The sequence below is a fragment of the Mycetomoellerius zeteki genome, unplaced genomic scaffold, assembly GCF_001594055.1.
Source record: "Mycetomoellerius zeteki isolate Tzet28-1 unplaced genomic scaffold, Tzet1.0 scaffold292, whole genome shotgun sequence".
NCBI classification, from domain to species: Eukaryota; Metazoa; Arthropoda; class Insecta; order Hymenoptera; family Formicidae; genus Mycetomoellerius; species Mycetomoellerius zeteki.
This window is the reverse complement of record NW_017257274.1, coordinates 194,529-219,274: the sequence shown is the minus strand read 5'-3', so window position 1 is coordinate 219,274 and position 24,746 is coordinate 194,529. Positions and strand designations below refer to the sequence as shown.

At 33.4% G+C, this 24,746-nt stretch overlaps 4 protein-coding genes across 4 annotated transcripts; 2 read left to right on the top strand and 2 right to left on the bottom strand.

Moving 5' to 3' along the window:
• Positions 1–193: 193 nt before the first annotated feature.
• On the top strand, positions 194–9,812 carry LOC108724372 (ATP-binding cassette sub-family A member 1). Its single transcript, XM_018450719.1, has 26 exons — positions 194–384; positions 487–590; positions 1,054–1,695; positions 1,786–2,078; positions 2,240–2,398; positions 2,478–2,718; positions 2,792–2,959; positions 3,503–3,690; positions 4,308–4,478; positions 4,577–4,685; positions 4,767–4,921; positions 5,011–5,172; positions 5,250–5,321; positions 5,422–5,560; positions 5,877–6,114; positions 6,184–6,343; positions 6,476–6,692; positions 6,780–7,295; positions 7,383–7,508; positions 7,641–7,856; positions 7,946–8,218; positions 8,338–8,639; positions 8,713–8,860; positions 8,947–9,157; positions 9,259–9,472; positions 9,565–9,812. The coding sequence occupies exons 3-26, from the start codon at positions 1,380–1,382 to the stop codon at positions 9,778–9,780; spliced, it is 5,010 nt and encodes a 1,669-aa protein (XP_018306221.1). The 5' UTR covers positions 194–384; positions 487–590; positions 1,054–1,379; the 3' UTR covers positions 9,781–9,812.
• A 500-nt stretch (positions 9,813–10,312) lies between these two features.
• LOC108724373 (pupal cuticle protein 20) lies at positions 10,313–12,388 on the bottom strand. Its single transcript, XM_018450720.1, has 5 exons — positions 12,268–12,388; positions 11,654–11,957; positions 11,242–11,385; positions 10,811–11,056; positions 10,313–10,703 (listed from the first exon to the last, which is right to left on the bottom strand). Exons 1-5 carry the CDS (start codon positions 12,274–12,276, stop codon positions 10,618–10,620), a joined length of 789 nt encoding a protein of 262 aa, XP_018306222.1. The 5' UTR covers positions 12,277–12,388; the 3' UTR covers positions 10,313–10,617.
• A 9,897-nt stretch (positions 12,389–22,285) lies between these two features.
• On the bottom strand, positions 22,286–23,333 carry mRpS28 (mitochondrial ribosomal protein S28). The gene is made up of 3 exons (XM_018450692.1): positions 22,813–23,333; positions 22,601–22,722; positions 22,286–22,481 (listed from the first exon to the last, which is right to left on the bottom strand). Exons 1-3 carry the CDS (start codon positions 23,131–23,133, stop codon positions 22,286–22,288), a joined length of 639 nt encoding a protein of 212 aa, XP_018306194.1. The 5' UTR covers positions 23,134–23,333.
• Positions 23,334–23,506: 173 nt separating this feature from the next.
• On the top strand, positions 23,507–24,089 carry mRpL14 (mitochondrial ribosomal protein L14). The gene is made up of 2 exons (XM_018450693.1): positions 23,507–23,696; positions 23,781–24,089. Exons 1-2 carry the CDS (start codon positions 23,507–23,509, stop codon positions 24,032–24,034), a joined length of 444 nt encoding a protein of 147 aa, XP_018306195.1. The 3' UTR covers positions 24,035–24,089.
• Positions 24,090–24,746: the final 657 nt, after the last annotated feature.

Below are 24,746 nucleotides of genomic sequence, written 5' to 3'. Positions count from 1 at the left end.
TCGACTGTGATTGGTCAATTTTCTACGACTTAAGACCCTACGACTGCTACGACTTCTATTGTAGACCCCGCATTCGACTGTGATTGGTCAATGTTCTACGACTTAAGACCCTACGACCGCTACGACTTCTATTGTAGACCCCGCATTATGGAGCAATCATCAGTTTCAGACAACGATCAGTTTCCTGGTATGACGGTATGACGTTGAGTGCTGGCACACGTTATCGATGTTATGCGACGCGTTGTAATTAAGTGCTTAAGTATAACGCGTCGCAAAATTATCATTATTGTCTTTGATAATGTGATAAAATGAAGCTTTATAAGGCGTACAACTTCGCTATTGAACGTTTTCGAGGAAGACTGGTTGCGAAATGTGACAGTTCTCGTGAGTACATTTGTTGCATATAATTCAAGTCAAATCGTTATCGTACATACGTGTAATAGCTCCAATTATGTTCTCTTTTTTTTTTGCATTCCGAATGATAAGGACGTGGAAATTGAACAAATGAGCGTATATTGATTCCCATGTCTTATCTAAATTGCAAGTTCACTTTGATGCAACGTCTAGCAACGTACGGTTGGCAAATGCAAGTAAGTTAAAAATATTAAATTGAATAAGTATATAATTCGGACATTAATATATTTCTATTTTTGTCATGTTCAAATGAACACAGTGAAGTCTCATGTAAAACTGGCAGATGAGTTTTTAAAAGAAAAGCTGCTGGCTTTTGTTTTTGTCAATTTTCTTGTTGATCGTAAGTTCTTTATGTTTTCTGGAAATTCTTTTCCAGAATAGTATATTTTCTTAATCTGATTCCCAGTATTTGATATGACATTAAACTGTTTGATCTTATCTAGTTTAAAAACTGCCGAATAATCTTTGTTGTATTATTGATAATTATTAAAGTTAGATTGAAGTTTAATTATTATAATAATTATTAAAGTCGTGAATAATATCATTACTTTTATGTAATATCATGAATATCATGTATGTTCTATATTTTCACTTGAGACTCATACTATGACTCATGACTGATAAGTTATGATTGTTTAGGTAAAATTTGCTATGACAACAGTATGTCAGAAACTGGATTTAATCTATAAAGAAGAAACAATAAATTACATTTCTTTATAAGATATCGCAAAAACTGCTACAATATGAATAGATTTCTACATTTTAATGACTAAGGCTGTATAGTTCATATATGAGACATATGCTTTAAGTTGAAGCCAACATATACGTCAATCCCAATAATTTATTCAGGAGACTTTGTGTACTTTCAATGGCAAAGTAGTGTATATACTATTTGTAGATATTTGAATACAGCCTGCTAATAAACCTTCTCCATATTGAAATAAAGTTGACATCAAGATATAAAAATGGCTAGCAGATGGAAAATTTTTGGCTTGTTGATGTACAAAAATATGATAGTACGCAAAAGGCATTGGCGTATGATGATTTTCTTACAAACTTTAGTACCTATTGCAGTATTCGCGTTACTGCAAACTGTGAGAGATTTCAGCGTTCAGCCCCCAGTTGTGGTGAACGTCAGCACATATTATTCTCTATATACACAAGATGAGTTAATGACAAAAATTGATAATGCTTTAAATAAAGTATATTACGTACCAAAAAATGCATATACAGAGAAAATCATGGAATCCGTTAGATATTGTCTTCGTCTCCTGCCTGAAAGTAAGTATAAAATGGCGATTAAAAAATATAAATAGTATCTTTTAATAGTTTATGTGACTATAAAATAATACCTTTTCTGTTTTTATATAGATGTGAACGGTTTTGCTAATGAAACTGAAATAATAAATGTTTACACACAGTCTCAGGCACAAAATCCAATACTTTCTGCAATAGCTGTAATTTTTAAACAATATGACCAACCTACCATAAAATATAAACTGAGGCACTCATGGAAGATTCCAAATTCTTTGTACCAAAGCTTAGCAAGTGAAAGTGTTACTTCATCAACTTCGATGTATTTCGAAATGATGCCATTTATTCAAGTTCAGATCTGTTTGGATGAAGCATTTATAAAACAAGTAGCACCAGACTCTAACGTAAAAGTATGTGTTAAAAAGAATATATAAATATATTTTAATACTAAATTTATTATTAAAATGTTTAAAAAATTTGAATATTTACATATATATAAGAACAGGTGAATAACATATGGCTGTGATATAACAGGATTATTTTTTTATTATTCTGTGATGTTATTTTTCAGATGTCAATACAAAGAATGCCTTATCCACCATATGTTAAAATCGATATACTTGATATAGTACTTCGTATGGTAATTGTTTCATTTGGAGTTACAATTTTTGTTATTACACTTTGTGTGGAAACTAACTATGCATCAAAAGAAAAGTTTATTGGCATAAATGTTAGTATATTATTCTTTCTTTATATTTTTCGTGTGTTTTTAATCATGAAAGAATATTTATTTGTTTCATTATTTTCAGGTTTTAATGGCAATGAATGGAGTCAAATTGGTTTACAATTTACTTAGCTGGTTAATTACAGGAATATTAATGAGCACTATTTATATAATACCAATAATCATATTATTTAAGAATACTTTTTCTGATAATGTTGAGGCCTTTTTGGAATATGGAAATGCGTTTATATTCTGGCTCTTATTTACTGCACATATTGCTCATCTAATAACATTTGGCATGCATATTGCAGCATATTTCTCAAAACGTAGATATCTTTTTATAAAATAAATAATTATTTAAGTGCACAAATATATTATATTCTTAATGTTTTTTTACAGCACGATTTGTGACAATTGCCTTAGCTATTATTTATATGGCAGCAATGTCACTCCATCAAAATATGGCAAGGAAAGAAGTTTTTGGCGTTATACCATATTTTGGTATAATATTTCCAAATATTATGCTTCATAGACTTCTTCAAGAATCGAATGCTCTTGAAAGCAAATGTAAGCAATCATTGTCGACGTATTTATGTTAATCATGAGGATGGTTCAAATCTTTAAATATGAATGAGAATTTTTTGTGTGAATACAAATCAGCATTGATAGATGTACTTACACTAAGTAACAGATGAGTCTGTTCACTCTCTAGTTGTGTACTCATGGCAGTTGGTTCTGAAGTAGTTGTTGCGATGTGCAAACAAATAATACCGAGTGCTGTTGTACAACGTGTTGTTCACACGTTAATCAAATTTCTTGCAAACAAAAATGTTAAAGCCGTCGAAATTTTACGTAAACTCCGTGGATAGTTCGGAGAAAGCGCAAGTATGCAATAGTACTCTATACTATTTATTCGGATATCATAAATTGTAACGTGTGAACAGACACCCTTGCTTGTTACAATCAGTGTAAGCACGTCCGCGTTGATTCACATAAAAAAGTCATTTATATTTGAACCACTCTATATTAATAGTTAATTAAAAAAACTTTAAAGGATTGTGTGTGTTAAACTTTAAAGGATAATATGTATTGTTTTATTTTTTCTTTTAGTGATTGGTATTCAGTGGCATAATTTGTTTGATCCTGGAGAAACAGAATACGGTATCGTAGGAAGTTCAGGTTTTATATTTCTCTTTTCAATTTTGGGAGCTGTGATACATTTTACACTTGCAGTATATGTAAATGCTGTACTTCCTGGTAAATATGGAGTCCGAAAGGATCCATTATACTTTTTGAAGGCAAGTTTGCGAGAATTATAAACAGTACTAAATCTGTGCATAAGTTTGTACGGTCAAGTTCGCGTATTAATAATCTGCTTAAAAAAGAACTGCGCATACGCTCTTTCTTTTGCAATATTTACGTGACTTGTCCAGCATCTGCTTGGCGCGCGAGAAACTTTTGTGAATTTTGTTTGTACTGTCGTTGTTTTGCCTTCGTTTTAGATGAACTCTGACAAATTTCGCTTTCGCTGCATGCTTCCGTTTTTTAATAAAAATAAGATAGAAACCAAAAGAATTTTATACAACACATATGATGATGACGTGTCAATAAGGATGTGTAAAAAGTCATACAAATGCTTCCGGAAGGCCGATTTCGATACTAATACTAACGTTCGACTGAGGTCATGTCGTGCCAAGGAAACTGACGATGTGGAGATGCATGCCCTGCTTGACAAAAATCCAACCGTGATGCAAGATTTCCCAGAAATGCTTGGCATGAATCAGTCGACTGTAAGTCGACAAAACCGCGACTCAACGCGATTTGTTAAAAATGATGAACTTATGCATAGATCTAATATTGAAGAAAAACGCTATGTGTGTATGTGAGATATAATTTTTATGCTATTATATTTTAGTGTATCAAAAAGAACAAAGTAGCTCTTGATGATGAATTTAATACTACTACTGAATTTAATTACGACAAGACTAATAAAGATTTTGAGCCAGTATTCGGTAATGCACTTACACCTGGAATACAAATACGTGATCTTAAAAAGTCTTATACAACAAGCTGGTTACGAAAATCCGTAAGTTTACATAAAAGGAATTTTACAGTTATAATTACAGTTATAAAGATGTAATGTTTTTTGTTATATTTAAATACTGTCAAGTTATTATATTTTAGAAAGTCCATGCCCTAAGAGGTGTATCGGTAGACTTTTACAAAGGACAAATTACTGCTTTGCTTGGACACAATGGAGCAGGCAAAACTACACTTATGTCTATATTAACAGGTATTACTTTGTATTATGAAATAGTTCTTAATGAGAACGTCATTTTATGGGAGGTACTCTTACTGTATTTATGTTCTATAGGTGTAACCAGCGAAACAGAAGGGAAAGTCTTCATAAATGGCAAAAATATAAGAAAGCACTTAGATAATATTAGAAATGATTTAGGGCTATGTCCTCAAGAAAATATGGTTTTTCCAGATTTAAATGTATTTGAACAAATAGAATTCTTTGGCTTGGTGAGGATAATAACAATAATTTTTGTGGAATAAAAACAATCGTATCAATAACATATTAATTGTTCATTTGCATTTTTATGTTACGGCAGTTGAAAGCTAAAAATAAAACCAAAAACGAAATTAAAACGGATGTTCTTAATTTGCTTGCTAAGTTGAAGCTTTCCGAAAAAAAAGATTTTCTACCTAGCAAACTTTCTGGTGGTCAACAAAGAAGACTGTGCCTCGGAATGGCTCTTATTGGCGATGCTAAAGTAAGTTCTAAAATAGAGATGTAATGAATGATGCATTATATAATTATTACATCAGTCTAAAATAAATTTGTATTTAGATCATAATTTTGGATGAGCCAACATCAGGAATGGATCCTGAAACCAGAAGAGATACATGGGATATTATATTAGTAAGCAAAAAAATTTTGATTCAATTATTTTTAAAGCTGTGCATACATATATATTACTTTATGTTACATATTTTATATTATTAATATTTTTTTTATATAGAAACTTATAGGAGAGAAAACAATATTAATTAGTACACATAATATGGAAGAAGCTGATATACTTGGTGACAGAATCGCAATAATGCATGCCGGTCGTCTTAGAAGTTATGGCACTGCAATGTTTTTGAAGAAACAGTATGGTATGATAATATGTTTACTGATATTTAAACAAAATGTAATAAACGTCCCAGTGACTGGACATTGTCCTACATTCGACATATACACAAAATTTATTGTTATTAATCTCTCAAATATTTTCTTTTATTACAATATTATAATTTAATTGTATTTAAAGATTAAATTTTATATGATATTTTTTTTAAAAAGCATTTGAGATTAATAATAGTATAAAAAGAAATGTTTTGTGCAAATGTTCAGATATAGATACATGTCCGGTCACTGGGACGTTTGCCTTAATTTAAATAATTGTTTTGTAAATTAACTTTTCTGTTTTAGGTCATGGACATATCGAAGTTACATTATCAACAAAGTCTTGGTGTGTTCCCGAAAAAGTCATAAGTAAATTTGACTCCAGAACGCAACAGCTTAGTATTGATAGTGAAAAGATCGTTTTAAATGTTCCATATACTGATTCTTTACCACAATCACTGGACAAAGTAGAAAGCGAAAAGAAAAAATTAGGCGTTACTGGAATAAGCGTGTCATTGATTACTTTGGAACAAGTATTTTTAAAGTATGTTTGTCGAAATATGTTTTATGTCATTATTTTATTATTATTTTCTTACTTCATTATTGGTTGTAGGATTGTGAGGAGTGAAGATAGTGGGAAACATCTTAATGAATTATTTACAGCACCATTACAGAAAGTTACAGGCATTAAACTATGCATGCAATCAATATCAGCATTATTTTGCAAGAAATTTACATACACGAGAAAGAATCTACCTATCTTGCTGACGATTGTATGTATTTCTCCCCTTAATATATGCTTCACTAATACAAAGATCAGACATATCTTTGATGATATTCTTTGTACTTCTTAATACTTTGAAATTGAAAAGTTTCTTTTATTAACATGTCATTAATATTTTCAGCTGATTCTTCCCATTTTCTCGGTGCTTCTAATGGCCTTAAGTTATAGTTTACCAGCCGATTCCACGAATATTGTTCCATTAAAACTTGATATGTACAGATATCCCAAAGCTTTATATTCATCAAACAACGAACCAATTGCTCAGAAATATAGAAATATTGTTCAGAATGTGGATGGCGAAGCAGAGCGTGTAGCGTCAGATATAAGTGTTACAAGCGGTAATTGTATTATTATCTAATTTCGTATCAAGCATGGTAATACATTTGTCTGAATGATAGTTTTTTTTTATATATTATTTCTTTCAGCTCTTCTGAATTCTTCTATGAAGAATCTTGTGGAATACCGAAATAATTTTATCGTCTCCGCCGAATTTAATGCCACTGAAAATAACACATGGGCTAACGGTTTATATTCCGGCATAGCAATTCACAGCGTGCCGTTAACAGTGAATCTTTTAAGTAATTCGTTCATTAAAGCTTTCGCTGGCGATGAATATTCGATTACTGCGTCTAGACAACAATTACCGAATACGATATTTTCAACTCAAATATTGCCCGAAACAGACTCGATGTCGCGTGTTTTGCTATTCTGTATATTTTTCTTTCCCACTATATCACTTTTCGTAATGCATCCTTTGCAAGAAACAGCGACGAAAGTTAAGCAACTTCAGCGTATGACCGGTGTCACTTCTCTGTCGTACTGGAGTACAATGTTCGCTTTTGATTTTCTGATATTTACAATAAGTGTATTGCTAATTACTTTAGCGCTCTACATCATGGATGTTATTCTTGATATTCGTCTATATTATAGAGTAGAGATACGTAAGTTCTGATTCTAAATTATGTCTAATATTAATTAGTATATTACATATTTTATCTCTTTATATATTTATTTATTTTCTTTTACAGTGTACTTGATATTGACTCTGGAATTATTTGGTATTAATGTTTTATTTCTTATATATTTATGCAGTTTTATGAATAAATCGAGGAGTACTATAATAACCATTTTGGGTGTTGCACCTATTGGCCTTGGTAAGCTTGCTGTAGTATATATTTTTAAACATTAAAAATTTACGGATATATTAAGTGTGAAACTAATTGTTCTATTAAAAATGCAAATACATTACTATATATAAAAAGAAGTAACTCAAAAATTTATTTCAGTTATAATACAATATGTTCTACATCAAGTACTAAGCAATTTTGATTGGCTTAGTGTGCTACACATTCTACAAAAGAGAATCTTCCGTCTGATTCCTTACGTAAGTTTGTTCCATGGTCAACTATCTTTTTTCAACATAGCAGTACAGAATGCAAGGTGCCGTCGTCTACCAGACATACTTCACAGTGTAGCTTGTCTTGCAAAAGATCCTTGTTGTGGTAAGATTGTATAATATTCACTTAATGATTTGAGCAAAAATATGTTACTATTAATGATAAAATTTCTGATTTATTATAATTTTTTTTAGGTTTGGATTGCAGAGATGGGGTGTGCAAAAATCAACTACCTTACTTCAAAAACTTTGAAGATGATATAAGTTTTGAAGAAAGTATAGTATATCTAGCTGTAACGCCAATTTTGTATTTTGCTCTATTAATCATCTTGGAAGAAAAGTTATTGTTGAAATTATTGACAAAGATGGTTGGTACAAAACTGAGAAAAGAGCAAGATACAATGGATGATCAAGTGAAAAAAGAAAAACTTGCTGTAGCGGTAGAAATTAATAAAATCAATAACCAAGGTAAGATAATTTTTAGTATCTTCTAAGAAATGAGATATAAAAGTTATAAATTCATAGATAACTTAATTTATGAATGTTATAATTTATATAAAATATGTATATGATATGTTTATGTACAGGTGTAAATACGAAAGAAGAATTAAAATCAAGTGCTACAGAGACTACTAATTTAGAACCATTTCAAAGTCCGATAAGTAATGATAACAGTCTCTTCTTGGTGTATGAATTAAGCAAATACTATGGAAAGTTAATGGCCGTGAAAGAAATCAGTTTTCGAGTGAAACCACGGGAATGTTTCGGATTGCTCGGTGTAAATGGCGCCGGAAAGAGTACAACTTTTAGGATGCTAACTGGAGAAGAAATGTCTAATAGTGGCATAATGTACTTAAAACAAGCAGAAATCCATGCACAGAGGACAGAGGTAACAACTTATACAGTAATTTAATGTCTTTAATATTATATTGTTTATAATATTAGAGGATTATTTTTTGTAGTATCTTTCTGAAATGGGATACTGTCCACAAACTGATGCTTTAATATCTTCCTTAAACGCTTTTGACCATTTACGACTATTTGCTCGTCTTCGCGGTATACCAAAGGCCAACGTAGAATTGGAAGTTAATAAATGGATTAATAGACTGAGTAAGTGAACTGCGATAATAAATGCAAAATTTTAAAAAGAGCACATGTAAAAATAGCGTGTGTGGTAAATATGAATGTTATTTCAGATTTAACTGCTTGTATGAAGCAGCCAAGTGGTACTTATAGCGGTGGTAACAAGAGACGCTTAAACATCGCAATGGCTCTCGTTGGTAATCCTACTCTTGTTCTTTTGGATGAGCCTACAACTGGCGTCGATCCTGCAGCTAGAAGATCGCTTTGGAATACTTTACAGTCGTGTCAGGCAGCAGGACAGGCTATTATACTTACGTCTCACAGGTATCTTTTAGAATACAAAAATTTGGAATAAAATATTTGAATTTAAATTTTAATATAATTCATTTTGTTGAACGGAATATTAAAATTATATTGCTCAACAGCATGGAAGAGTGTGAAGCACTTTGTAATCGACTAGTCATTATGGTGAAGGGTGAATTAGTTTGTATTGGTGCAAGTCAAGAATTGAAGCAGCGATTTGGAGCGGGTTACGATATTCATATACAATTGAATCCAAGCCGAATGGACGAAGATGTTAACAATATAAAGAAAATTATTGAATTTACTTTAACATGCGACATTAGAGATGAAAATTTGGTAATGATAGTGCTTCGCTTCAGAGACAACAATTGATTGCTTTAATTTTTTTATTCTTTTATCTTACTATTAATTTCTATTTATTTTTGCAGGGTTTTCTTGCCTATCATGTAACTGATTGTAATACAACGTGGGAAAAAATGTATGATACAATGAAGAATCTGAAGCAAAGATATAATTGCATCGAGGATTACGCTGTTCTATCTGCAACTTTGGAACAACTTTTTATTCAGTTTGCAAGAGGAGCTGAAATGATTGAGTCTAATAAATCTCCAACTCGTGCTACTAGTCATCCAGAAACAGTATAAAATGAATATCTTATATAATATATTACCTTACATACGTAGAAATATACTTAAAATATATTAAATAGACAGAAATTGATTTAAAATTAATTTTCCAAATTGTATATGTTGTTAAGTTTGACTATATTATAATCTTATTTAACAAAATTGTAATACCTATATTAGTACACATTGTATTTAATTTAATATCACATTTATTAATATTAGTAATAATGTTAATATATTTAATTTAAATTAAAAAATAATTTAATATTAATTTAATGTCACATTGAATTTAATCGTTACTACAAATTATCTTTAAATTAGTGTAATAATTATTACAATGTTACATATTTTTATGTAAATAGAATTTTTTTATAGATAAAAAATTTAGATTACACCATTAATTTATTAATATTTTATTATATATACATGTAAAATGATTTACGTACACAATATATTTCACAGTGTTAATACACCGTTTATTTATTTAATTTATTCATTTATAATATACATCTCAAAATGTATGATTGTTTTATATACATATATATATATATGCATGTAATAAGCGCATATAAAGAATAATGCACAATATATATCGCAGTTGTTTAGTTCTCAATTGCACAGTGTCATGTATATGTATAAGGTGCTTTAGTATCGGGATTGCTGCTACACAAAAGCAACTTCAACAAAAGAAAAATTAGAGAGTGGGCATAAATAAGTCATATCACTTTATATAAATAAAAAAATTATATGAATGATATATCGTTATGTACATGAAATGTTGAAGATAAACGGAAAATGGTATGCATGCCTGTGTGCGGTATGCACGTAAATGATCCTCAATCCTCAATCTGTTGTCTAATATTGGTAGCCACCGCTTGAACTTGTCTGGTACGAGCTTGGTCCCTGATAGACACCGCTTCCATGGCCGCTATGGCCACCTCCTAATATAAAGAGATATAATTTGACAATAAGTAGGTCATTCTTAAGATATTAATATGTATAATTATAAAAGTTTGTTTATATATTTAATTGAAATCCTGCGACATACCTCCGCTGGGATATCCACTGCCTCCGTGCGAATATCCTCCACCACCACCATCCTGATTCTCTCCCCTAGCTTCGGCGGCGAGCGCTAATTCAACACCTCGTTGAATTTCCGGTGGAATCGGAGGTGGTGTCGGCAAGTGAGCGCCTTGAGGGTGAAAACCATATTCGTCCGCCGTATACGTGATTGAATATTGCACACCATCGGAACCAGTATAAGAAAAGGATCCGCTCACCGATTCGGATTCTCCTGCAACACCGCACGCACTTGTTTTGACGCAATATCCTCATTGTCACCGACTACACCGCGTTGCGACACGACACTTCCATGATTTCAGAAACAAGCATTGTTTAGCTCGTTCAAGACTAACATACAGCTACTTCAGTAATGAAACAATTAATAATTTAATCGGATACGGAAATGCAATCTCGTACCTTGCCGATGACCTGTCTCTTGCACGGTAATACCATTTCCAGTTTCATAACTATATTGATAGTTTCCGTCACCGGCGTTCTCATTAGTATAAGAAATAATGGGTATCTGTTGACCACCATGACCACCACCACCTAGTCCGCCGCCTAATGTATGAAATGTAAAATATTAAAAATCACACATCTAAGCTGCATTTAAAAAAATTAACTATTTTCAAGGAAAATCGTAATGCAATATTTCTAAAAAAAAAAAGATCTAGTTAAGATCTTAAACTTCATGTAATAATATATCGTAATGGAAGATTCAGATAGATACAAGTAAATAAATAAATGACTATGGAGAGAATAGCACATAAGACAAAATAATTAAATATTTCCTCTCTTGTTCAGTAATTATATTTTTGTTTAAACTTACCACCTGCGTAAGCGTCGCCACCACTCCCAAGACCAAATCCGCCTGTCCCACCATGACCACTAGGACCACTAGAACCACCAAAACCACTTGGACCACGAAAACCACTTGGGCCACCAAAACTACTTGGACCACCAGGACCACCTGAACCACCCGGGCTACTAAGTTTAATAGGTCCACCGTGTCCTGATGGAGGATGAATCAATCCTGCTCCACCTGCACTTCCGGCACTACCGGGCGGAAGATAAGTTGTATCTAATCTTGCGGCATAGCATGTACCAATGATGGCCAGCAATGCTATGGAGAGCTGTTGAAATAAGCCGAAAGGGATAAAAATTGTACAATATAAAGAAATAAAACGGTACAAAATAAATAATCGCGAACAAAAATTTATAACAGATATTTATAGACTTTTTTTTCAAACACACGACATTCTGCACGGTAAATGGAAATCATGCAGTACCGCTGGTTGGAGAACCGTCCATAAAATTTCGTGCGCAATTAATAGATTCTATTTTAAATTAACTGTCGCAATTAACTAGGTCGACTAGGAGATCCAAGACTCATTCCAAATTTCGACAATCGAATTAAAGAGATTTCCATTGCGCGACTCGTACCGATCTCATCTCGTTGGTTGCGCGTCGTCGATCGATAATAAGTATTATTGAATCACACTGTTCAAATCGTGTATCGCCAAACCGACAATGATAATTGATCTGCACGTATCCAGATCGGATCCAGCATGCTTATATACTGGTTCCGCGCGAGGATCGTCTTCCTCCCACCCTCCAACAAGCAATCGGGGATGGCACCACGACTGGATATAATCCGGTGATGCGTTCCTCGAAGATTCGCCAACGAATCCTCGTTGACTAGAGACGCCGAGAGGAGAAGAAGAGAGAAGAAGAGACAGAGTGCTGGATGAAGACACGCACGGTGGGAGGGCCATCGGAGGGGGTGGCAGTGGCGGAGGAGGCCGTCGAGATGAATCTCGAGCTAAGATGAGGGGTGATTGCGTAACGCGAGGTTGATACGGATCGACAGGCATCTCCGAATGGATCTGAAGGTCGTCCAATGGGATTGGCATGAAAGCGAAGCGATAGGGTTGAGGCAATGAGCTGTAAAAGTAAAACAATCTAGGTATCTAAACGATATATCGTGTAGATTAAAGAGCGCTATTTAAAACAACTTAATATTTTGTACGTAAAGTATATGTTACGTGATCATTAAATCCCTCAAAATTTCTTATTATTAAATGAATTAAATGAAAGTATTTGATTTCTCGATGCACATCCTAAGGAGGAAGGCGGTGGGAAAGCATGGAAAAGCGGCTGGAGCCGATGACGCGCGGCTGGTATGCACTCGCCGCGCGTTTCTCCCTTGTAATTATATCGGCTCTTTCAATGCGGGAATTATACCCGCGGGGTCGTCATCACCGTCGCCATTGCGACGGGCTCGTTGCGCAATTGATGCGTTGACAGCATCTCCGGAACGCATCGACTGATACAAAGATCGCGCGAAGTATTCATGTGTGCGCTAAGTCGGGAACTGGGTGCTGCTATAAAGTACCGAGTGCCTGCGGACAACCCGGGATGATCTCCTGCAAGGAACGTGGGTTCTAAACGTGCCCACGTGTGACGGAAAGTTTATCTTTCTCGCCAGTTACAGCAACAGTTATTAATGAGAGCTATTATCTCGTCAAGAAATCGCGCGCCATTTTGTTTAGACCGATCAGAAGATCATAATAATTCGGATAATTATGTATGACCGAGAATCAGATCCGGTTAGCCGAAGATTCGATAGTTACGTAAGAGACTAGTTGTAAAAGAACTAATTTGCGAGAACGTTCGGTTCGAAGCTCGCGATCGCACGAGAATTAATATTACGCATATGATATAATTGCGCGATCCTAACACGATTCTGCGCCGTAAATAGTTCCATAAAATAGAACTGCGCGCATAAACCGAAGCATTTGAAATCGTCAAGGTATTACCGATCGACACGTAACTCGCCGGTTAACGATCCACCTCTGGGTCACCGTACTCACGCTTCGTCGTAGACGAAGCGATGATAGTATCCCAATAGGCATCCTGCAGAATTCCCGCTCGCCTCGTAATGGAGAGAAAGATAGCGTACGTGCTTGTCTAGATTCCCAGGGAGATGAAGCGGCCGAACTTCGGATCCATATTGAGAAATCGTAGCTGCAAAATCATTACGCTTCGACGTTACGTGAGAGCGGTGCACACAAAGAGGAAATAAGAGGAAACGTGATAATTCGTGTGTTCTAATTCTCGAGCTTAAACAGATGTATTCAGCAAGCTGCGCGGATGCAGAGATCGAGACAAAAAATAGCGAGCGATCGTGAGCTACGAGCTTGATAATAGGATATAACGACTCCGTATCAAAACACTTTATAGATTTAGAACGGAAGACTTTTTGCTGAAGTATTAAAAAATTTAGCTAGATACAGATCTGAAAACAATTTTATTAGGTTATCAAAATAATTAGGTACACATGTAGGATGCTGATAATTGCTAGAATGTCAAAACTTTTTGCAACGTTGCTCATCGTGCTTGAGTTTCCTACATAATTATTTTGATGGTCCAATAAAATTATTTTCAGATCTATATCTAAATTTTTAGATATTTCAACAAAATTGTTCCTTTTGTATAGGACGCTCAAAAAAAAGAAATAGTGGAAAAAAAGAGGAAATTTTATTAAGATGGAATTCTACGGGGAAAGAATGCTCTTGCTCTGAAAATATGTAAAAATTTAGCTAAATGCAGATCTAAAAATAATTTTGTCAAATCAGAATAATTACACATGTAGAATGCTGAAGCTGGTTGCTCGAAAGCTTTTTGCAACATTGCTCATCGTGCTTAAATTTCCAACATAATTATTTTGGTTCAATAAAATTATTTTCAGATCTGTATCTAAATTTTTAGATACTTCAGTAAATTATCTCTCGATGTAAAATACTGCAGAATAATATCAGGATATCATCATGGCTGTCATTTTTAGATAACATCCTTCTGATATAATTATATAATTTCTATCTGGAGCATCATTCTTCAAGGAAGATCTCGTATACACGCAGTTACTGATATTATTTGAGTAGATGATCCTATCCCTTGACACGCAATTCGTGCATTTAATTTACCTTGCTGCTCGTGTTATGCCAGAGATGAGATTCATCTTCGCGAGAAATCTCTGTCGGAACTACATAGGATAGGATTCACGTACGTGAATCTCGAAGTGTATCGAATTCCATGCACGCGGTTTATAGCCGAGAGACGCGGCGTCGAGAGATAATTAGAAGGATGAACGGACATGCACGTACGGTTCTCTCCGCGATTAATCCCAAAGATTTCAACGTTCTCCAGATCTTATCGATCGCGTCAAAAGAGGCTTCGTCCTTCATACAGCCTCCGGTTGATGATATAATATTCCTTGGATGCAGATTTGTTTCTATATAAAGAAAAACATATTGTGACATATATTTGTTCAAAATTATCTGATATTTTTGCTTTTCTAACATTTTGGCGGATAGTTTTTATTTCCAACAAAAGTTAATTAACAAAAATTCAAAATTATTTTAATTCTTAACGTCAATAAACAATCAAATTTGCGTAAACCAAAATCATCAGTTTGATTTTTATGTCGTCAAAATAGAATCATTTTTACTTTCTCTTGACTTGGGATGTCTTCGATTTAATGACACAAGTCGACACAAATGTCGTTCTATTTTTTTTTTGCATTCTATGAGTAACAAACACAGAACAATACTCGTGTTGACTTGTGTTACTAAATGGAAGGCGTGTCCTTCGTGTGTTCCTTGATTCGTCCAATTAGTGTGCAAGCCAGCCGTAATTCAACGGCACGAGCTCGATCGTACCAAAGTTCAACCAAGTTTCGACGGTGTATCGCGGAAGTATCCCGATATTGAAAAGCGATATATGAAGGAGATTGTGCAGAAACGGGAGCGAGTACTCTACCTACGCTCTCTTCTTCGCGACCTCGCGCACGCGATCGTACCATTTCGAAAGAATGGGAGCCCACGTTGCGGAGGTCGATGAAGAAAAAAAAAAGATTGCGGTCTCTCTGGCGATTTTCTATTACGCATCATCATTGACGCAACTCTGTGACTTGGCAAAAAAAAAGGAAAGAAGGGACGAAGCTGACTTCAAGAGTCCGACCGAAACCACATTTGACCTCCGGCTGAAACCGAAAACGAATATTCGATTGTCATTCAATTTCGGCCGAAAACAAAACCGAAACTTAGATAAGTCTTACTAAAAAAAAAAAAGAGAGAAAGAAGCTAACGGAGTCACATTTTTTTCGACCGGAATAGAAATCGACACTTTTGAATTAATTTTACAGAGATCGTATAATTTTCAGAAATCATGACAAAGTGTACTCTTAAAAAAACAAAATTTTCAAATATCTGACTATAATAATATAATAATATTGCATCCTCAAGTTTTAAAGAAATCAAATCACAGTTATTATTAGGATCACATCAAAGTTTGTATTCAAGTTGTCTTAAGCTTAATCAACGAGTTAATAATTAAAATCGAACAGTTGCTTTTTAAACCCTCACCGGCGCGTTGCAATTTGCACAGTTTCGGTTTACTCATCGAAATTTTCTCTCAATTTCGACCGAAACCGAAACTCTAATTTTTGATCGAAACTGACCGAAACTGAAACCGAAACCGAAATTTCGGTCGGACTCTCCTGATTTCTACACTTGATCGCGCGGGATTAAAAAGCAGCTGTCATTCTATGAAGTAGGATCTCACTCTAAAGAGAAAAAATTGAACCAATTATGAAAAGGAGTATCTCAAATTTCAAAATCTTTAAGAGTGAGATTTCACTTTTTAGAAACATTTCTCTAAAAGTTTTACGCGTAAACGAGTACGCGTTTCAAAATCGGCAGACCAATGCGATGCTGAGTTTAAATTAAATTGATAGTGATTTCGGTCACTCACATTTCACTGGATTAGTGCCCATTAAACCCAAGCAATAAGGTGACATTACATGAACAGTAAACGTCAACATGATGTCAGCTACCTGGGAAGGCTGCTTTATATAAATATCTCAGATATGGAATAATATAATCAACTTTGTTAATAATGAAATAATACACATATATGTATATTCTGTTAAATGTAACAATTATATCATATTATTGGATATTTAATCATTTAATATATTTATATGCTTTTACATTTAATTTTGTTAATTTTATGTATAGCAGCTTTTAGTATGCATTACCGAAATTAATATTTAATGCATTACCGAAATTAAATTATTAATATTAATAATTTTGAGTAGATATGTATAAATGTCTGACAAAAATCAATTTCTTCACGCGCGTGTGAAACGCTAAACTTACGAGTCAATTCTAGAATCATAAGGCTCGTAAAATGTTCTTTTAAGACTTGTAAGAACTTAACAAGTGCTTATAACTTTATGCAATCTCTTTACAGACAGCTTCTTGCTATCCGAACGATTTACGAGAAATATAAAGTAGATATTTACGAATGATCGTACATCTTATTACGGTATACAGTATCGGTCATAAGTTCTTATAAGTTTTACGAGAACAAGTTACGAGCTTTTACAATTCTGCTTAGGATATATTAACCCATTAATAACATATCTACCAATTTGTTCGCTTCGATCGCATTGTAAATTAATGGAAAACATAAGAGAGAGAGAGAGAGAGAGAGAGAGAGAGAGAGAAAGACATCGTTACATCATCTCGCGAGAGACTCAACGTGCCGTTTTCACGAGGCGCATAATTGGGATGCCCCGTTAATTTCCATTAATTTTCGTCGCAACGATACCTTCCGCCGTCATTAAACGAATACTGTCCCCCCCCCGTTTGTTGCGCCTCATTTTCATAATCCTTCCTCGAAGATTGCTGCAAAATATACCGGCATTATTTTATTGCCGGCTAGCATCTTCCCACGATCATCTTTCTCGATATGTACGTTCTACGGTACATGATGGATGTTTCTTGCGCGATGATCGATGTGTAAGGTATCGCAGATCTATCTATAATCGGGCATTGAGAAAACTCAAACAATTCAATATTGTATAATGAATTCGATCGTTTTGAATATTATCCGGAAATTCTTGAATACCTTGAAAATTGGAGTTGAAGTCATTTTATGCATTGAATATCATCTTACTCTCATAGTAATGTACAATTTCTTATAGTAAACACCAATTAATTCTACAATAACATAACATCAGTGTTAGAATTTCACACTTAAGAACTATAACTGTTACAACATATGTTATATTATATTTATATTGTTCAATGTGAAATTATAACGCTCTATTAGAGCTAGATTTTCTACAATAAACCATTACCTAATAAGCTTAAGTCATGAACTGTAAGAAATCGACCGATCACAGTTGTGAATATGAGGAGAATAATCGACTATGATTAGTTAATTTTTTACGGCTTAAAATTTAAAGCTTAAGTAATGGCTTATTGTAGAAAGCCTATGTATTAATAATGTTATCGTTAGTTGATGTTTATTGTGTTATTAGCAATATATTTATGCCGATATTTCCCAAGTAAAACACAAAAGTCGTAATAATCATAAGGACATGATGATCTTATTTGTCACTTATTTTATTTTTAAGTCTCAAATGATGTACATTGTACATCATGATGACGTCCTACGTTATCATTATTATGACTTTATTATATAATATATATGATTTAGGACGTGTTCAGATTCCCACTCGGGTGCTCCCGGGGTGTCATCCTTATTTAACGTTCCGTAAACAACAAGGATAGAGTGATATCCGGCACTAAGGGTGGAACTCTGAAACATATATAGCCTTTTGTGTTCTACCTGAGCTATTGGTACGAGATACGTAAATTATTTAAAAGTATCACTTATTCGACTTATTGTATTCGACGAAATCGCAGAAAAAGCATGGTTTACTACGTATTTCTGTAATGCTCACGCTTATGCAATATATATCGGGTGTCGTTCGCCGCATCGGAATTCGAAAATGTCACGGAATTTCGATCCGCGAGATCGTTCCCAGACAGCACAGAATATTTATGATAAATATTCATTAATATTCATTTTGTAAAAATGTTATATAGATATTTCATACATATTTTATATAAAGCTTTATTCAAAATGTTATTAAAATGTAGACTAAATCTTTTGTGTAATATTTATGATAAGTATAAATAAATATTTCTAATAAATATTTTTTATTTGGATTTTAATATCTCATTAAGTATCTTCGCAGCATTTACTATGACATTTACAATAAATATTACATAATATTTAAAATAATGTTTATGATCTGTGCAATCTAAGACCACAAAAATATTTACAAAATATTTAAGATAAATCTTATAAATATTTTGTAAATATTTTACAAATATTGTGTGCTGAGTTATATATCGCCTATCAATCAGAGAAAGAGAAAGAAAGCATTATTTATTGTTCGCCCAGTAGATGTAATCTCTTTAAACGAGAGAAAGAGATATCCCTCTGTCGCGGATTATTTGCCGCGCGATCTCTTTCGGTTACTCCAACCGATCGGTTGCTCCTCTCTCGCGTTGGTGAAGCAAGTGAATGGACGCCTTGGCTGTCGGTAGCTGGAGCCTTCCCGCGAGAGCGAGGTTAGCCGAGCAAAAAGAAAATATAGTTCAGGCTGCTGAGTAAAAAGTCGATTGCATAATGTAACCAAGGCACGTCGCAACGTTGCTTTTACGAGGCGGTGCAGCTCCTCTTTGCTGTCATTGTTGACCTTTGGAAAGCATCAGGCGCTCATATAAACGCGTGTACTCCGAGGGGTGCAGCCGTCGTCGCAGTGGCGGACCTCCATAATGTATGTTATGTGACAGAACATAAATGCGCGCATCTCTAGAGTCAAATCTAGATCGAGCAAAGGCGCGAATGAGTGCGAAAGAACAAATTTGCTTCAGCGTACGAGCGTGGTACACCCAGGGTTGGGCATGTATTTGAGATACTTTTATTTAAAACACAGTTTTTGCAAGTATATTCTGTATTTTGTATTTCAGCGGAGAACGTAAAAGTATTATGTATTTTGTATTTAAAATCGAAAAATTGTAAGTTTTTTTATACTTTGTAATTCAAATATTAACATTAATTATCAATCTTAGTATTTTGTAATCTTTCGTTATTAATACTAAAATACAAAATTATTTTTATATGCTGTAATGAAACACAAAATACAAAATATTTGCATGTGCGCCGTTGAAATGCATAATACAAAATACAATTGTCTTACAAATACTGTTCTTCAAATAAAAATGTTTCAAATAAGTACATGCCCAGCCCTGGCTACACCCAAGTAGCATACAGTGCTTACAAAGCGTTAACAAAGCGCCAAATAATAAAAAGCGCATATAATTGCAAGCTGCTTTGCAAGCGCTACTTGGGTGTAGTCACAATGTCTAAATCAAATCCTTACAGAAATCCAATTTAATACATTAAAGGAGTAATTTTGTTGTTGAAAAACCAGAAAATTTTAGCTAGATACAAATCTGAAAGTGATTTTGGACCATCAAAACAATTAGGTAGGACAAAATTGGTTGCTAAAATATCAAAACATTTTGCAGCATTGCTCATCATGCTTAACAATTCCTGCAAAATTATTTTGATGGTCCAACAAAATTATTTTCAGATCTGTATCTAGCCAAAACTTTAGATTTTTCAGCAAAATTGCTCTTTCACTATTAAAAAAAAAATTAATGGCTTGTTTTGAGTATTTAAAGCATTGTTATTTAGGAAGACATACTTCGTTAATAACTAATCTTATTATTTTATAGATTACAGAAAATAATTAATAGAAGGTAGTGATTATTTTGAATATTTATGAAAGCACCGAACAACAGAATATCTATCTAATACTCAAAATAAGTAATTAATTACTATAACCTTCCAATAAAATTAATTAAATTTTTGTAAGAAAGACAAATTGACGAATCCATCTCTTAAAAATAATAGCGAAATTATAAAAATATCTTTGACTCTATCAAAGACAAGCGTTAATTAAAAATGACCTTTTAAGCATATGCGACAAGCGTGTACGATAACACTTGTTGGAATTAGTCGATTGATCTAACGCACCTTTTCATAGAGTGATTATATACATATTGTATTGACATGCGTGCTGTAATCGCAACGAGGATTAATTAACTATTCGTGCCGCACTTTCGATATCTTCGTCAATACTTTCGCCATAATCATTAGCAAATAACTTGCGATGAAGCAGACTTCATTCATCGCAAACCGGTTCCGCAATCGCTACAGGTTGATCCGGAAAATTGGCACTAAGCAGAAATACAAGCAATACAAGCTGAGAAGATAGTGATATAATCGTGTTAGTTATGAACTAATCTAATTGTCTTGCATTGTAAATGCACGCGGCTGCTTTCTCGCAGAAATGAAAAGGCATTGCTAATAAAAACATCTAACGAGTAACATTCGAAAAGATGATATAAGCGATTAAACTGACGCTTCAATGTATCTCAGCTTGAATTTTCAAAGAAGCATAAAAAACATTGATACTTGAGACTTCCGCGAGCTCTTTTTTTACAGAAATTATGCGTTTTGCGGGTTATTTCCGTGTCTAAATCCATTCTTTTAGAGCGGTATTCATAGTCCGTTCTTCTATTTCAAGACTGTCTTAAGTAATGTTTTAAGATGCTAATACGGCCTTTTGATTGGTTCGTGACTTCTTAAGATTGTATTTAAGACGGTCTTGAATATAAGATCTGACTATCAATACCGCCCTTAAAATGCCAACGTTTCGTAAACGTTGCATATCAGGTGGTATCAGGGTATCAATCATAATCTTTATCTCTACAGGATGAAAAGTGAAAAGTAAAAATTTTTACCATTGAAGTTAATGGAGAAATTTTTCACTTTTCACTTTTTATCTTAGGAAAAAAGTTTCATGATGATACTCTGGGGTATCAGGCTGCTCCTTGGCTTGATGAAATGTAGATGAAGTGAACTGCAACGTTCACCATGAGGGGCATCTAGTGTTCCTACGTGAGACTTAATTCGAGCTAATGATATCAACTGTGGTATACTTAGTACTTTGAAAATTGAAAATAAAAAAATAAAGAAAAGTACACTAGCAACTACCTAGTACATATGCTCGATTCATATATCGCTCATTTGACACAATTACCCAAAGACAAATTCCAGAAAACAAGTCTTTGAATGTTGGAATCATTAAAATTTTGCAATATTAATTATCAAGAAATTATTATTTTACAATAATTAATTTTGAAATGTAGTTTTCATGTAATAACTGATCGATGTAATAATTAAAAAGAACAAAATTAAGTTCTTTTAAAATAAATGTTCCTCAAATGCTCTTTTAAAATATATTCTTTCTTTTTTGTTTCTAATTTCGTTCTTTTTCTGCAAGCAACTCTAAAATGAAAATTATTTCTAAAAAATTAGAAACTTAGATTGTGAACGATGTGACATACATATACCCTGTATTACTTTGCACAAAACTGTTTTGTTGGAAACACGCTATTTACATACATATCGTACAAATTCTACAGTTTATTTAACATAGATATTACAAAATTAACGTTAATAATATTTATAAAATATTTCGTTTTTTCGGCCTTCTGGTTGTCTGCATTCTTTGTTCTGATATTTGCATAGGTGACGATATTAAGCCAATTAAAGTGCAATCAGCTTCCAGAAGAGTTATATCTGTTTCAGCACCTAAGAACTTGGAGGAAAGTTCCAAATCCTTTATCCTTAATCGAACCTTAGATCCTCTCACATAGTATCTAAAATAAAGAACAAAATAATAATATTTAAGATAGTATTCATCAGTATATTTGATATAAAGCAAATATCATTAAACAATTAATAAGATGTTTTGGAAAAAAAATAGATTTATACGTACTGTTCATTCTTGACTGGTCTCCGACAAACGCAGTGAAATTTCCATCCAAAATCAATATACAGATCATCACCAACCACATGATATATCTCACCAATTACGACTTTTCCTTCGGGATCACCCAACTGAGAAAACAAAATTATGTATTTAATATTAAAGTATGTATTTAAAGAGCAGTCAAACAATTGTATGCATTATGAAAAGGAGAGATTTACATCGACAAATTTGGAGTTGCGAATTAAGGAAACAAATGTCTGTGGCGTTTCTGGTTTTTTATCGTCGATGTGCGAGAACTTTTCGAAACTTCGTGCAAAACCGCTCAATTTCGCTTCAGATTCCTGAATTGCTTCTGCATTCTCTTTTACTTGTATTGCAGGCTCCTCGATGTTGGGCTCCACGGACGAAGGCGAATCCTTGCTTTGTTCCTCTGAATCTTTACTCGTGCTGAAACATCTCGTGGACGAGGAACTCGCTCTCAGAACGCCGAGAGATCGTAAATGCATTAACGTTCTCTCGAGACGACATATTTTGTTCATGATGACAACAAAAAGTCACGTTTTCCGTATCGTCACACTTGCTCACCGTCAATGATTTTAGGTTAGGTTTAATATTCTAAGCAAAGCTGAGGTTATGTAAAAGTTGTGCTTTCTGTTATCTCTCGGAGAAGTTATTGCGATTAAAAACTCCAAATTGATTTTAGAATTAGAATTGTCAACGAGAAAACTCATATTCTACGGTAAATATCATAAAAAATATCTGAGAAAGAAGAATTCGTTTAATTTATCGTTTCTAATGTCGTTTATCTTTCTGCTAGGAGGGAGGTTAGGTTGCCAGTAATGTTATTATAATATTAAATACTTTATGTAATTTTATATTATTTGATGTTTTAGATTATCCTAAAGGGAGATAATGTTGTCACCTTTTGCGATGTTAAATGTTGCAAGCAGAAACATTTCTACTTCAACCCCTGCAAGTCAGATAATTAAATTGAGTCGATTGAGAGTAGTGGATAATAGTGAGATAGGAAAGAAAGCTATGATGGAGGGTAGACCACCACGTTGCATACACGTTTACAACAAGATTGGGGTGGGATACATCGGTGAGACAATAAATGAAAGATATAAAAACTATTATTATTTTATAGAATCAAATTTATCTAAACATTGCTGTACGAATTATCCAGGTGATAGAATTTTAGTTGCTATAAGGGGCGAAAAGAAAAAGGGTATTCTGGTTGGATTGAAACAGCAACAGGCTCCTAAAGTTCCCAAGTTTGATACCAACAATCTGGTACTCATAGATGACAATGGCACACCTCTAGGTACAAGAATACAGGTGCCCATTCCACACATACTCCGAACGAAAATGAAAGAAAAAACTCACAGCAAAGGAGCAGATTATACTAAACTAATAGCGATAGCATCAAGATTTGTGTAGTGTATCTGTCTTGTTTACTATTGTAACATATATCAAATATTTCAAGAAAATATTAATATTGTAATTTCAAAAAAAAAGTAATAGGAAATAAATAATTAGACTCTTTATAATTATATATAAATATTGTAATTATTTGGTATTTTCTACAAAACTTGCAATATGGAAGCATATCACTCATGTATCTCTGTATTTTATTGTATATTAATAGAGCTTGCAAGTAACTTCAGTTCAGTTATCAGTTACGGGGTGTTTACCACTTTGTACTTAAGCGATTATTTAAATTAATTGTTGAAGTTATATTATGCCTACGTTAAGATTTATGATATTGTCATTAAAATTTTAACAAATTGCATAACTTTAATTTCTTCGCTGTTAAATAGAATTTATTATTAAATTTGTCTTCATCGAATTCCGATATCAAATTAGTAATGCAAATAATTCTTCAGTATCCGATAGCACTTGTTTTCAATATGATTCTATATAAGAATAGAACATAAATTGAAATATCAAAAATTTTTCTCCAGATGATAATAATTTTTGTCCAGGTGGAGGCGTTTCAGAGATTCCAAGGTCAATTTCGTTTTTTTAAATGTAATTCTCTGATTTTTTTTACACAATATGATTCCTCTAATTATTCTGCATATAAAAGTATTAAGGTAGAGGTATCAAAAAACCAATAGTTTACGAGATATTTTATACTTCCTTCGCAATG